The sequence below is a fragment of a genome, unplaced genomic scaffold (assembly GCF_019419815.1).
Source record: "Pyrus x bretschneideri cultivar Hongxiangsu unplaced genomic scaffold, Pyrus_bretschneideri_v1 Contig4, whole genome shotgun sequence".
NCBI classification, from domain to species: domain Eukaryota; kingdom Viridiplantae; phylum Streptophyta; class Magnoliopsida; order Rosales; family Rosaceae; genus Pyrus; species Pyrus x bretschneideri.
In genome coordinates, this window is record NW_025999723.1 from 8404115 (window position 1) to 8419261 (window position 15147).

The 15147-nt window shown below is 41.1% G+C and overlaps 2 protein-coding genes across 2 annotated transcripts; one reads left to right on the forward strand and one right to left on the reverse strand.

The window, feature by feature from the left end:
* Positions 1-1297: 1297 nt before the first annotated feature.
* LOC125468863 (probable lysine-specific demethylase ELF6) lies at positions 1298-9312 on the forward strand. Its single transcript, XM_048565430.1, is given in 11 exon segments — positions 1298-2991; positions 3120-3198; positions 3370-3437; positions 4705-4855; positions 5109-5686; positions 6233-6433; positions 6532-8477; positions 8479-8613; positions 8615-8956; positions 8958-9041; positions 9043-9312. Coding segments are annotated over 11 exon segments (4779 nt in total). The 5' UTR covers positions 1298-1829; the 3' UTR covers positions 9076-9312.
* A 247-nt stretch (positions 9313-9559) lies between these two features.
* LOC103958371 lies at positions 9560-14523 on the reverse strand. Its single transcript, XM_048565237.1, has 3 exons — positions 13042-14523; positions 11548-11987; positions 9560-11396 (listed from the first exon to the last, which is right to left on the reverse strand). Exons 1-3 carry the CDS (start codon positions 14521-14523, stop codon positions 9878-9880), a joined length of 3441 nt encoding a protein of 1146 aa, XP_048421194.1. The 3' UTR covers positions 9560-9877.
* Between the last annotated feature and the right edge of the window lie 624 nt (positions 14524-15147).

A 15147-nucleotide genomic window follows, 5' to 3' on the forward strand; every position in this document is an offset into this window, starting at 1 on the left:
TTTGATCAAAGCTAAAAATTTGTTAACTTGTTTTTATCGACGACGTGGATCATAGAAGTTTTAACTTAACTCTTCCAACTTTTTTCTATAAACTCTAGCTCTCTCCACAATTCATAATTTCTTTTGATTATCTTCATCTCATTTTTATTTCTTATTATAATTTTTTTTAAATGTGGTGGTCACTGCTGCAAGTATTATATAAACAACAACAAAAATATGGTTTTATCTCATTAAATGAGATTAGTTATATGAATTCTAAAATGTCACTACGCTCGATTTTGCGTCTAATTTTCTGTTAGCTCCAAGTACTCCAAATCTTTCTTAAGGTCTTTTTCTAAATCTTCCTATGTGTTTCTCTACCCTTTTTCCTTGACCATCTATCTCGTAATCGCATTTTCTAACCAGAACATATGTAGGTCTTTGGTTTCACATATGCAAACCACCTTAATCAATTCCCTCTCATCTTATCTTCAATTGGGCCAACTCCTACTTTACGTCGGATATCCTCGTTCTTAATCATATCATTTCTCGTGTGCCCACACATCCTGCGAAGCATTCTCATCTCTGCTACACTCTTTTTGTGCACGTGTTGATACTTGACCGCCTAACATTTGTGCCATGAAACATCGCTGGCCTTATTGCCATCCTATAATATTTTTCTCGGAGGCACTTGTTATTTGCATGTGTTGAATATGTTCCGTTAACTCATCAATTACCAATTCAAAAAAGGTAAGGACTTAAAGTTGAGGCATGGAGTAACCCTATATATGATTATGGGAAAGCCTTCAGTTTGTCCTTCATGAGTTCTTACTACAGTCCTTACTTCATCATACATATTCTTTATTGCTTGGACATATACTACTCATACTCCTTTCTTCACTAGAATCCAAAAAAAAAAAATTTCTCTTGGGAACCTATCATTCACTTTTTCCAAATCTATAAAAACCATGTGCAAATACTTTGCATATCTCTATATCGTTCTATCGATCTTTGTAAAAGATAGATTGCTCCATATAGTCGAGCATGACATAAACTTGAATTGACTATTTGAGATCCCTATCCCTTTCCTTAGTCTATGCTCAACCCAAAGCTTTTTTGTATGACTCATAATAAAATACCCTATGATTCATGCGATTTTATGTGTCGTTCTTATTCTCATAGATAGGCAATAAAGTTCTTTTTAATTATATTAACCCTATAAAAGTGTGATTACTCTATAAACTTTATGAGCTTAATAAATTGATATCATCCTCATTTTTCCAGCCTAATGTAGAAGGCTTTAGGACGGCTTCGTGCTAAAATGGCGCCTATGCGCAAGTCACACCTAAACTAACCGCAACGCGACCCCATCCCTATCCGAGTCGTACGGCCAGAAAATAACAGTGACTCTTCGTGCGCTGTGTCCTAGCCGCGCAATTTAGCCGTTCCCCGCCTCTCCCAGACTCAGCTTCAAGAATGTTGCTCAAAACCTAGACAAACAACCCCCCCCCTCTCTCTTTCTCTCCTCCTCTCTTCTTCTCTCTCTCTCTCCTTCCTCTCCTCCCTCTTTCTCCTCTCTCTCTCTCCCCTCTACTTTCTCTCTGTATTTGCAGTTGCAGTTGGCTGTTGCTTCTGAAGGCTAATCGTATGCGTATCAACCAGTCTCGTTGAATTTACAGGTTCTGAATTTCTACGATTCTGTCAAAATTTTGCACAAATCTTTGCACTTATAGGGTTTTGGTTATTGGGTTGGTATTGGAACTTCAAAGAACAATGCTTTTGTGATTGAAAACCAATGTGCCATTAGCTTGTATAGTAGGATATGCTGCGGATGTGAATCTTGGTTATAAATGGGTGATGTTGAAATACCCAGTTGGCTCGAAGGGTTGCCATTGGCACCCGTCTTCCGGCCGACGCATACTGAATTCGCAGACCCGATTGCTTACATATCGAAAATCGAGAAGGAAGCTAGTGGATTTGGTATTTGCAAGATTATCCCACCATTGCCAAAACCCTCAAAAAGATATGTTTTTAGCAACTTGAATAAGTCACTTTTGAAGTGTCCAGAATTGGGTAGTGATGTAAATTCTTTAGAGGGTTGTTCTCCGATGAGAACGGGTTCTGGGGATGGTGGTAATGATGGGGAGGCTAGGGCAGTCTTTACCACAAGACACCAAGAATTGGGTCAGAGTGTGAAAAAGGTGAAAGGGGCAGCAGTTCAGAATCCGCCTTCGGGTGTTGATAAGCAAGTGTGGCAAAGTGGAGAAATTTATACTTTGGAGCAGTTTGAAACTAAGTCTAGGGCTTTTGCAAGGAGCATGCTAGGTTCAATTAGGGAGGTTACCCCATTGGGTATAGAGGAAATGTTTTGGAAGGCAGCTTCTGAGAAGCCAATATATATTGAGTATGCAAATGATGTGCCCGGGTCTGCTTTTGAAGAGCCTGTGGGACAATTCCGCTCTTCTCACAGGCGGAGGCGGAAGAGGAACTCCTACCAGAGAAGAAATGAAAACTCTGATAGCAAGAAAGGTGAAATGATCAGTATCAGCGAAAGAAACTCCCATAATGAGGAAGTTAAGAATGCTACTCGTAGGAATGTTTCGGATACATGTTTAGAGGCATCCAAATCATCTACTGCTCCAGAAATATTATCAGCAGATGAAACGCCCCAATCATCTAGGCAAAAAAATCCAAATTCATGTTGTGATATGGAAGGTACTGCTGGTTGGAAGCTTTCAAACAGTCCTTGGAACTTACAAGTGATTGCACGTTCACCTGGTTCACTTACTCGTTTCATGCCCGATGATATCCCGGGTGTTACTTCTCCTATGGTTTACATTGGCATGTTGTTCAGTTGGTTTGCTTGGCACGTTGAAGATCATGAGCTTCACAGTATGAATTTTCTTCACACTGGATCTTCAAAGACTTGGTATTCTGTTCCAGGCGATTATGCATTTGATTTTGAGGAACTTATTCGCACCGAGGCGTTTGGTAGTAATCTTGACCGCCTAGGTATGTGAATTCTTATATGGTTGGTTCATTCATTGTTTACTAAAAGCCTCTGAGCTTCTGAGCATTTGTTTATTGTTATTACTTCCATAGCCTTTTTGTAACTCAGGTCCAGTTTCTCTTATTACCAGCTGCTCTCTCACTATTGGGCAATAAAACAACTTTAATTTCACCTGAGGCTGTTGTTGCAGCAGGGATTCCTTGTTGCAGGTGGTCTTTCTTTTGCCCCTTCTTGTTACTTCTACTGTTTATTTATAATGTTAACTCGGTTGAGGATTTATTATTTATACTGAATGTTCGGATTTGATCTGTGGATCTGAGTCTCTGTTGGGTTGGGTCTTTTTGATGTTCTAATTTTGTTCATTCTGGTTTCTTCTTTAGGTTAATACAGAACTCTGGTGAATTTGTTGTGACTTTTCCAAGGGCTTACCATGTAGGATTCAGCCACGGTAATTACTGTACATTGTTTATTACTTATCGCTATCGTAGTGGTGGATATGATAGTTTTTACATTTTGGCCTGAACCCTGTTTTTACTTTGTAAATGCTTACAACTTGGCATTTGTTGCAGAAAGAAATTTCATGTGCATTGGACACTAAACATAGGGTATAGAAGTTCTACAAAGAATAGGGCATATCTATCAAACCTACAAGAAAAGGGGGGTAAGTACCTAAAGGATTCAATTCCTTTGTGATAGAAGTAGCCCTTTGAGCCCGAACTTGATTTGAATAGCCATAGATGAAACAGAAATGACAAAAGGCTTCAAATAATTTATCCTCTAGTAATGTCTATTAACTTAGATTTATTGACCATAAGAGCTGATCTAGAACCATAAGCACGTATCACTTTTACATTATAGTGAGAGTATACAGTACCTCCTCCAACTAATCTGGAAAACTTTATTCCACTTTTCTGTTGAGCTATTAGTTCAAACGTACCGAAGACAAAGTTGGAAGTTTAAGTGAGGAAGTACCTTGGATTGTTGTGTCATCAGGAAGAGTGGAGGTTAGGTGCCTTGGATAAATGGACTATAGAAAGAGGTTAAATATTCCCCCGTAATGCTCTTCTTGCATTATCAGAGAATTTGGCCTTGGATATGGCTAAATGGAATAAAGGAATCCTAGTAGCTAAACCCCAGATTGATGGAAATAACTAACGCTTTAGTTGCGTTGGTATCCTCCCAGTTTCATGTAGGCTGTAGCATATTCCTTTCGTCCTGATTTATAGATGATATAGACAGGAGGTGGTCAAGGCTTAACTCTGCACAAAAACTACACCATGTTTTTATTTTCCAATTTTTGTGTTAACGTTATTCCTTTCATCCGGCTTTTTTTTGGTATTTCTCATGATTGCTAATGTGAAGGTCTTCAGTCCACATGAGTTTGATAAGGACTTGTGCCTTAGTACCTTTTCTTCCTAATTCTTTTGTGATAAAATCAAAGTCATGGACCTCTTCCATTAAAACAAATTGCTATTGCAGATATTTAAACTCGATTTCTGATAATTGCAAATTTGCAATAAAATTTTTTGTATTCAATTGTTTCAATCATAGCTTATATGGTACTAATGGCATGGTTCTTTCTGCATGCACATGATGTTTCCCATTTTCGTCTGCAAGTCCTTGGTTTTCATAAATTTTCTTGTGTTATTTGAAACAAATTTTTATTGCCTCTTCAGCATTGTTGCTCATCTTGAGTCTTTGATGGATTACTATAGGTTTTAACTGTGGGGAAGCTGCTAACTTTGGAACACCACAATGGCTTAAAGTAGCTAAAGAAGCTGCAGTACGTAGAGCTGCTATGAATTACCTTCCTATGCTCTCCCATCAACAGCTGCTATACCTCTTGACCATGTCTTTTGTTTCGAGGTCAGCTAAACATCTTATTCAAACTACATTGAGCACAAGATAGTCTCAGTATGTCATATGCTGCTTTTGGAACTTGTTCTTTGATGATGGATAATAGTGATTGTGATAAAGTTGTTCCCTTGTATTTACTCTTCTATGCCTCAATTAGATAGAACTGCATTGTGTCTTTGCTTGCCTTGATAAAGTTGTCAACTAGGCCAGCCAGTTGCAGTTGTTGCTTATGTTTGTTTTTGCGGTTTTGTTATTATTCCAGGGTGCCAAGGTCCCTACTACCAGGTGTGCGAAGTTCGCGTAGGAGAGATCGGCAAAAGGAAGAAAAGGAGTTTTCAGTGAAGAAGGCTTTTATTGAAGATATAGTAAAGGAAAACAATGTGTTGTCTGTCCTTCTTGGAAAAGAATCAAGTTACCACGCAGTATTATGGAACCATGATTTACTTCCATATACAAGTAAAGATTCCGTAACACCCGGTGGTGGTGCTGCTGTTGATATGAATCCAAAGGAAGATGCTACCCATATTCAGTGTGGAAATTACGATAATGATCAGAAAGTGCTGATTGACGAGATGAGTTTGTATATGGAAAATATGAATGATTTGTATTTGGGAAGTGATGATTTATCACGGGACTTTCAAGTCGACTCAGGCACATTGGCATGCGTGGCTTGTGGTATACTTGGGTTTCCATTTATGTCTGTCGTGCAACCATCCGAGAAAGCATCAATGAAACTGCAAACTGAGAATTTTACTGCTCAAGGTTCCCCTGGCATTTCAGGACTTGAAAATTCTCATTTGTTTCCAGACTGTCATGCATCTGTCATGGGATTTGTTACAGGTATAGGAATTTCAATCTACATATTTTCATTGCTCATGTGTTTGGTTTTCACAATTAACTTCCTAGTTTTAGTTTTAGTGATTGAGAGAAAAGAAAATTCAAGGTGGATATAGCTTAACAGTTTAAAGTATCGGAGCCCTCAAAAATAGCTATTTGCCTATATAATGGTGTTCAGGTCTTTTGGGAGTCTAGTGATGTTCTGTCCGTCAGCTGTATAGGTTTTGACATTGGGGTACTAAGAACTGCCTCAAAGTCTTCACACTTCCAGTTGTGAAGCTTCTGTGATTAATTTGTGGGATCTTCCTGTGCACAATGTTTACGGCCTGCTGCTTCTGTTTCTGATTTTGGACCTTGAATCAGCTAATTGTCAACTTTATCAGTCGTTCTCTTTATTGTATAGTATCATGTAAATGGGGTTCATAGCTTCTTAATGTTCTAAAGTTTTTCAATTCTGGAGTAGTAGTAGGAACTGGGGAGTTATACATTGTTTCCAGGTGTTTTTCATGAAAGCAAATTTTCAAATCTATTATTTTCTTTGTTCTGCAGAAGAGGACCTCGTTTCTGTTCCCAACTTTTTGCCACCTGCGAAAGATCCCCTAATTCCTTCCGCAGACAATATAAAAAAGGGTTGGAATACTGTTAATAAGTTTCTGAGACCAAGGAGTTTCTGCCTTGAGCACGCTGTGGAAATTGTGGACCTGTTGCAGTGCAAAGGTGGAGCGAACATGCTTGTAATTTGCCATTCTGGTAAGATTCGTTAGAAGAATAGTATTTGATACTCTCTTAATTTGCAAAGTTGTTTTTACTTCTTGTTAGTTGATGCTTTACTATTTGAATTTCTGCAGACTATCAGAAAATAAAGGCCCCGGCTGCAGCAATTGCAGAGGAGATTGGTTGCTCTTTCAATTATAATGAGGTTTCATTGGATAATGCATCACAGAAAGATCTGAATTTGATAGAGCTTGCTGTTGATGATGAACGTGATGAATGTGGAGAAGACTGGACCTCAAAGTTGGGTATCAACCTACACTACTGTGTCAAGGTCAGAAAGAATTCGTCCTTGAAGCAAGTCCAGCATGCATTGACATTGGGTGGTTTGTTCTCCAAACAAAGTCCCAGCTCAGATTTTCTGGCCGTCAAATGGCAATCAAGAAGATCTCGCTCTAAAAAGCTTAATCATCCAGTGGATTATAAACCATGTGAGAACATTGAGGAAAAGGATGAAGTGGTGTGTGGAAGGTCAGATGGGACCTCTTTTAAGAGGGAAGAAAAAATAATTCAATATTCAAGAAGGAAGTTGAAGCTTAAAGCAGGGAGTTCTACAGGAGTGGGTAGGGTCTGTGGGCACCCTGCTACAGGTGTTGGTGGTAAAGATAGTAGAATGGCATCAGAAAGCAACATTTGCAACAATGGGAATTCCACGAGCAGTTGTGCAAGATTTGATTCCTCTGCGTCAAGCGGAATGTCTGAAATGTATCCTGTTGTCCAGATGTCTGAAGCAACCAGGGATATCAGTTTGTACTCTACTCCTTCACAAGTTGTAGATACACTTACCACTGCTACGTTAATAGCTGGTAGTGTTGAGGCACAGGTTGATAATCACAGTTTTGAAGAAAGAAACATGAACGGTGAAGGTTGTAAGTTTGCATCAAGGAATATTTCTGATGTGCAAGATGAGATAAGGATACTTGAAGAAGCCAGTCAAGGAAAGTCTGCTACTCCACCTGTCATTGCAGCTGATGAAACGGTTCCAATGCAAATAGAGGAGCAGCAAATGGAAAAAATCAACAATACCAGTGAATTTTGTAATCAAGTATCGGAAGGGCAGTCCCAAGTTATGGCTGGCGTATCTGTTCTTGCTGAGACAACAAACTTATGTGCTGCCAACTCATTTGTTACAAGTTCTGAGCCACAGATGGTGAATACAGTCCTGGAGAAATCTTGCATAAGCAATGAAGTTTGTGATTCCATGACTTCGGATGATGAAGTGCAGCAAGAAATCGAAACTACCAACAGAAGTAAAGACAAGGCGCCAGTTCCATGTAGTTCCCATAATGCTGAAGACTCAAATGATGATGTATCTTTAGTATTCGAACTGGCAGAAGAAATTAAGACTGCGAAAGGAGAAAATGAGGAACCCAGTTTAAGTCCTCGAAGACAACTAATTGAGCCCTCTCTTGCTTCGGTGGAAGGAACTTCTGGAGCTCCAAGAGAGCTCTGTGCTGCAGCAGATTTTTGCCCTGGTACAATTTCTCGCAGTGAAGAATTTCTAACTGCAGATAGGAGTGGGGGAGAACATGTCTTGACTTCAGTGACACAAATGGAAATAATTCAACCTTGTATCTCAGTGGAAGAATCTTCTGAAGTGCCAAGGGGAGGCTCTTCTATGGAAGGCACAGATGATGGTGCGACTTCAGACACTGTAATGCAGCAAGAAGTCCAGACTACAAATGAAGCTATAGAGGCACCCATACTTAGTCTCATCATAGAAACAGAAATGCAGGCCACACCTCGCTTGGTTGAAGAATTTGAGGTTCCCAGAGTGACCTATGAAACAATAAACATCAGTGGTTCTATGGCCTTGGATGAAGGGTGGAAAAATCGTACTACAAATGGTAGTGAGGAACTCATTCCTAGTCGAGATACTTCAAAATGTCAACCATCTCCTTCAATCCAAACATATTCTAGAGCTAAAAGAAAGCCTCGTGCTGCTCCAGACTTACGCAATGGTGGTAAGGTTTGCTTATCTCTACATGATAAAGAAATGGAAAACATCGGGTCCTCAAATGCTGGTTGCACCAAGTCCTGAAATGGGAAGAAAAAGAAAGAGAGAACTGGAGCAAATAATAGATGATAACCTCGAATTCAATGGATTTATTAGAGGGCCGTGTGAGGGGTTGAGACCAAGGGCTGGGAAAGATGCAACTGAGTACAAGTGGGATGGACAAAATCCAAGAAGAGGTGGAGGAGAAACCGGTGACAAAGAAGGTGAAGAAACCTTCAGATGTTCCTGTTCCTCCTAAGAAGGAACACGCAAGGAAGTCTCACAGGTGCGACATAGAAAGCTGCCGGATGAGGTTTGCAACAAAGGCGGAGCTAATGTTGCACAAGCGTAACCGCTGCCCCCATGAAGGGTGTGGCAAGAGGTTCAGTTCTCACAAGTACGCAGTGAGTCACAGCCGTGTGCATGACGATGATAGGCCCCTCAAGTGCCCGTGGAAAGGCTGCTCCATGTCGTTCAAGTGGGCATGGGCCCGCACTGAGCACATTACGTGTGCACACCGGAGAGCGGCCATACCAGTGCAAGGTTGAGGGATGTGGCCTCTTCTTCAGGTTTGTATCAGATTATAGCCGTACACCGCCGCAAAACAGGGCATTATGTGAGCTAACCTGCCAGGAAATTTGGTGAGGTTGGCTTTTGTAACATATGTGGGCATAAGCAGAAGGGGCTTATGGGGTCAAAGAGGACTTCAGGATCTCATGTAACAATTTTCTTGTTTTCTTGGTTAAAATCTCGTGTAATCTTTGGATGTTGTGGTTAGGTGTAGGTGAGGAACGAACTAACTTTTCTGTAGATTGCAGTTCACCAAATTATTTGAATGCACTCAAATAGTTTTAGGTCATTATTTTTTTATGACTTATTTCATTTTTCTACAAAAGGCTCTCGATGTGCAAAAGTATACGCGGACGCTCCTATTGCCTCAATGGACAAGAATTCTCAAGTTACGGGGGTTCCCTCCTCACGAGATGATTCATCACGTGAGACTGATCATTCAGGCAAGAGAAACTCGCGCATATATAAGTTTCTCTCGCATGAATGAGCAAAGTACTGTTTTGCTCAAATTTGAAATTCACAAGGTATTTACTAGTAGATATGCCAACAAGATTTCTATTGATTGCAATGAAAGAATCAGCTTACAAATTACTTCAACCTTTTGGTTACAAAATCCTACCTACACAACGAAAAACGCCCCAAAATTGCACATCTAAATTCTCAACACAACAAAAGAATACAAGGTAAAATAACTCGAGATGAATTTACAGCAGAGTTTATTCTGGGTGCAAAAAATTTACCCTTCTCTGTACGGATAAATATGGAGAGAAGATATAGAACAAAATGCCAATGACCTTAGAGCCACACCGATGAGAATCCTCATGTTTCGTACTTGCACGGTAGAAATAAACGAATTCCTATGCCAAAAATAATGCTTCCAAATAATCATCAGTATACGCTAAGCACGGCCAGTGATCAGTTCGAATTCGTACTAACGTTGAAACATCAGATACTTCCATTTGGAAGAGAAGATGATACCTTGGTGGAAGAAATATCAAAATAAGAAAGCTACCCATGTTTGTTTTGCGGGTATTGACAGGACTGTCCCTTTCCTCTGCATCATCACCGTATGTAAGATGAAGTGGGCCTCTATGAAAATTGGTCTCGGAGCTAGTAATATCAAGGGACGAATCTGAGGCCACATCCTTCCAGATTACATCCCTAATGATTCCTCCTTCCTTTACAGTAGTAACAAGTGGTTCACCAATCACACTTACAACGAAGGGTGCCAAATAGCGCTCAGTAGCTTGAATCAAGGATGATGCAGGGACTTCAAGTAGCTTGACCGACCGAGTACCACTGATAGCAGTGACCCCTTTGCCTCCTTTCAACTGAAATGTCTCCCGTGCAGTGTTTGAAGTGCCACATGCCTCCCAAAGAGCACTGAACAAATCTAAGTAATAACCAGGTATGGAATCATTCTGGATGTCAGATGGTACAATAGCCTTGAGAAACATATCCTCTATGCCAACAGTGATTGTGTGAAGCTGTCCCCTGATTATCTGACCATTTTCAGCACTTGTTTCAATTGAAACATCAATTAGACCAGGCGTGGGTTCCCGTGGTTCCAATTCAATCGTTACATGAGCTCTATAACGTTCATCTTCTCCACAAGCATTTTCTACAGGAACAATAGCTAATGAGACTGTCTGATCAGGTACATTAGTTTTTCTGGGAGGCTCACCTAGAAGAAAAGGTATATGATATGATGGAATGGACCCGTATGCTGCAGAGGATGAAAATTTTAGCACTGTTGCATATATAGCGGGAAGGGCATCTAATTCATTCGAACCACCAGCATGGCAATCAACTCCCCATATTCGATTGAAAGGCTCAGATTCAAACCTCAAACTACATGATAGTCTAACCTTAATTCCTGGCATATGTCTGAAGTCAGGAATGCATGAGAAATGCGTCCTCAGTATTCTTAACATCTCCGAAATCTTTGAATCCGTCACACGCAATGGCTCCGGTGGTCGATCAATTCTTCGATCTTCAGGGATAATTTGGACATTACCATTGTCATCAATTGCTTGAGCTTCTGGTGCAATCTGGACATCACTACTGTCATCAATATCACTATCCTCTACTATGGGTTCAATGTCCCTGACGCCTCCTAAGTAACCAGGATCACTACTTCCAATACCCAAAGATGATAAAGACAAGGACCAAGACTGTTTGACTAGTAGGGGGATTACGCGCTCAAGGTGGACATACGAGGAGACGGTCTTCGACTTCTTGAGACTATGAGAAAAGCGAGGAGTTTGGACATTGAAATTGGCATGTGAAGATGGTGAAATACTGAGTTGCTCCCCAAGATTCAGCAGGTCCCTGATCTTCTTTCCCGGCACGCAGATAAGAAGCCGAAGGTAGATCCTGCAGAAAGACCATAACGAACCAACATGTCATCAGCTAATCGTGGCTATTGCCAAGCTTACTAAATTGTATATAGTTCCCATAACAAAAGAAAGGGTACGATTCTCAAGGAAAAAGTCAAGAAGAGAAAAAGAAGGTTTATTAATCATACCTTGCATTGTCACGAACCTCCAAATCAGGAAAGTAAAGGCAAGTAAATGCCAAAAGGCGAGACATTCTAAGGAACAATCGAGAGCTCTTGTGATGCATCAACAAGGTTCGACAGATGCCAAGAACTCTGCTTCCCTGAGACCATGATCTTAGTCCTGTATATGGGCCATGTTTACCAACAAGGAAGGCCATGAACTTGGTGAGAAGCTCTAGCAATCCACGAGGAGGAATTGTATCACTTTCAGCAATTCTATCAAATATTGGAAAAAAAGAAACCAAACTGTAATCCAATTTCACTTTTGGAAGCAAATGCTCATCAAATGCCTGAAGCAGGCGCTCTCCCAACCAACGGTGCTTTTGACAACCCAACAAGCGATCAGTCAAAACAACTACCACAGGAACCAATCTCCGACACTCCAACATCAGGTCCACCAGCATCCCCTGGACATAGAAATTTAAAGACATTAAAAATGGCACAGACACAAGGATGAAAACGCCTTCCCACTTCCCTCTGAACTAAAGACCAGTGATGCAATTGCATAATTAAGATTAAAAAGTAATAGTACCAAACAAGAAAACAATCAAAATCATCTTACACAAATAATTTTTCCTTGACCATAAAAAGCTTAACAAATGCTCGTGATCAGATTCTTGGGAAATTAAGCGACTTTAATATCCTTGCTGGTGCCAAACGGACACTAATAGTAATGATTTACCTTTTTCTCTGGCACATTACTGTTACATTAAATGTATGTCTATTGATCTTTACCGATCACTTCATAGCATTCTAACATCTAATTGCGACCAAGACATGCATTCCACATCATGCAACCACTTAACAAGCCACAAGCTATAGTTAAGAGAAAGCTTACAGCTACTTTTTATTTAACATCAAGCATAGCGAACACTTCCAAGGAGATATTGGATTTAGAGAAAAAAGAAAAACTCAATTACATGAACATCATCCTTCATACTTTAAAAGGGAAAAAGACCATACAAAAAGTCCATCACGCTAAATCTATGAAAAACCATTATTTTTAGGAGAAACAATGTCACTACTAATGTCAATATATTAGACATAAATACTATTAGTTTTAGAAGCATCAACAGTTTGCCCAAATTTTAGACACCAACTATTGAGGTAGATGACCTCAAAATTTCTTATTAGTTGCTAGATATAACTATTACATCAATGCATACACTATCATATCAGCAGATAACAATTATTTGGTTCTTGTAGTATTCCTTACAAATAATATATGTTCAACAAGAACTGAGACGAATCCAAACACATCAGCTAATCCGTAATCCGAGTAAAACAGCGCAAAATTATCCTTCTAAAATTCTGATAATTCAATTCAAACTCAAAGCTAAGGGGAGGACTAATCGTTGTCCAAACCTAAAATATCCTCAACCATAAACAGAAAATTTCATATCCAATGCTTATAACTGTAGTAGGACACATAGATGGAGACTGAGGAAGAGAGAAAACTACCTGTATATTCCTGAAAATGGTGGAGTCCATGAGACTTCTAGTGGTGGAAGGATCATTGTCTGAATGAGACGAAGCTCCAATCAAGAACCTGTGCAAAGTTCGAAATGCCACCGAGGTTTCAGTACTTCCCGGAGGCAACCATTTGAATGCTGATACACAAACAAGTCCATCTTCAAACAACTTCACCACCAACTTATCATTCACCTCACCATCCTCGCCCGAAACACTCTTCTCTGGTTTCAAGATATCAACACAAACAGAGCAAAAGGCAAGAAGGTCAAGCTTCAAGGCTTTCAAAGCAAGGGGATCGAACACACTCGGATAGAATCTCGAACCCATATCAACAATGGTCTTCACTTTCTTTACTTCCCTTCTCAATACTAACTGACCAAAACCAAGCAACCAATGCACCGCCAGCAATCGAAAAACCAAGTGGTGCTGCGATTCTTTGGATAGCAGCACAAGCCTCCATGCAATGTCACCTTCCTGCCCATCAAACGCGTCCCAGAACCTAGGAAACATGGTCAAAACAACATGGCAGAGCATAGGATCAGACGAATAAACCATCCCAAAAAATTGGACCTTGAGCATCGAAGCTTGGAGCTCCAATGCCGCCGCCATTGGCATTACCAGAGCCAAGAACTCAACCATCGCACACGGCGTCAACACTTGCGGCCACTCTAGCAGAAAAGCCATTGCCCTCCTCAGCTCCTTGTAATTCAACCCACCCGAACCCTCCTTACCTGACCCGTTCTGCGGCGAACTGAACGGCACCAAAGGTGCCGTCGTATTGAGAATCGAAACGCTGAGATTTTCGACGACGATGTTGTGAACGACGGTGGTGAACAACAGAATGTAGCTCTGAGCGGCGTGAGTCCTCTCGTTCTGGCACAAGCTCCAGAGATGTCCGCCGATTTCAGAAAGCAAGGAGGGCCGAGCTTTCTCCATCTCGCGCAGGCACTCGCACGCCAGGGCACGCGCCTGACGGTCGACGCCATGATTGGGACGGTTGATCACCGTTAACAGCAGCTCCACCAGCGATTCGACGGTGGAGATCGAAACGACGTCGTCGTCGAGAGAGACAACGACTGAGGTGACGGAAAGCATCATCTGCTCCTTGAGAGCGAACGTGATGTGGACCCCATCGGGCGGTGTCTGGATCAGGGCGCGTAGGGTTTCGATGAGGCGGTTGAGAACTTTGCGTCCGGAAACGGCGTCGTTAGCGATGGCAGTGGAGAATAGCGGGTCGGAGAACTCCTCGAGGAAGGTGATGACGTGGAGCTTAAGGGGGAAGTCGCGCTTGGCGATGGAGGAGAGGGCTTGGTCGAGGAGGGAGAGGAGTATCGGCTGAGCGGAGGTCCATCTGTCCTGGCGTGCGCCGCCGTGCTGGAAGTCGTCGATTAACGACTCCCAGTCTTGGGGAGAGAGTTGCCTCAACGGCGGAGGTGACGGAGATGGTGCTTCTGGTGGCTTATCGGTCATGCTTCTGCTGCTGCCCTACCTGGCCAAGCTGCCGAGCTTTGCATCAGACTGAGAGTCCGGGAGTGGGACTGTGATTCCGGTAAATGTGGGAGGGAAATTTGGAAATTTTTCGGTCGGAGATTGGAAGGGCGAGTGCGCCACCGGTTCGAGCAGAGGTGGCTGGGAAGGGGCGTGAGTGAGAGTATGGCTTCCCACTCGTATAATTTTTTAATTTTAGGAATTGTAGGGTTTTAATCAATTGGGGAATAATTAGAAATTGTTTCCCATAAATTTGGGACCAAAAAAATGCTTACATTGCATAAATTACTGCTCCAACTAGTAGTGAAGTTTCTTTCTCATTTTATATTATTGAAGAGGGTTTTGAGTTTTCATCTATTCATTTCGAGTTTGAAATTTTATCACTTGTAAATTATTATAAGAGGAAATTATAGCAATGATTCTTCAACTTTAATCAAATTAGAGCAATGGTCCCTCAACTAAAAATTCATTACCATTGGTTCCTTAACTCATCAAAATACGTAGCTATGACTCTTTTTGTCAACTTCGTCAGAATTTTGTCAAAATAAGTTATGTTGGAAGTATCATTGCTACAATTGGAGTCCCTCAACTCATCAAAACGTGTAG

Excerpts from the sequence above, each read along its gene's own strand:
- LOC103958371 (XM_048565237.1), bottom strand. The coding sequence starts at position 14,523 with ATGACCGATAAGCCACCAGAAGCACCATCTCCGTCACCTCCGCCGTTG. Across the intron at positions 11,988-13,041 it reads CCATTTTCAGGAATATACAG|GGGATGCTGGTGGACCTGAT; the intron begins GTAGTTTTCTCT and ends TTCTATGTCCAG. Across the intron at positions 11,397-11,547 it reads GAGGTTCGTGACAATGCAAG|GATCTACCTTCGGCTTCTTA; the intron begins GTATGATTAATA and ends GTCTTTCTGCAG.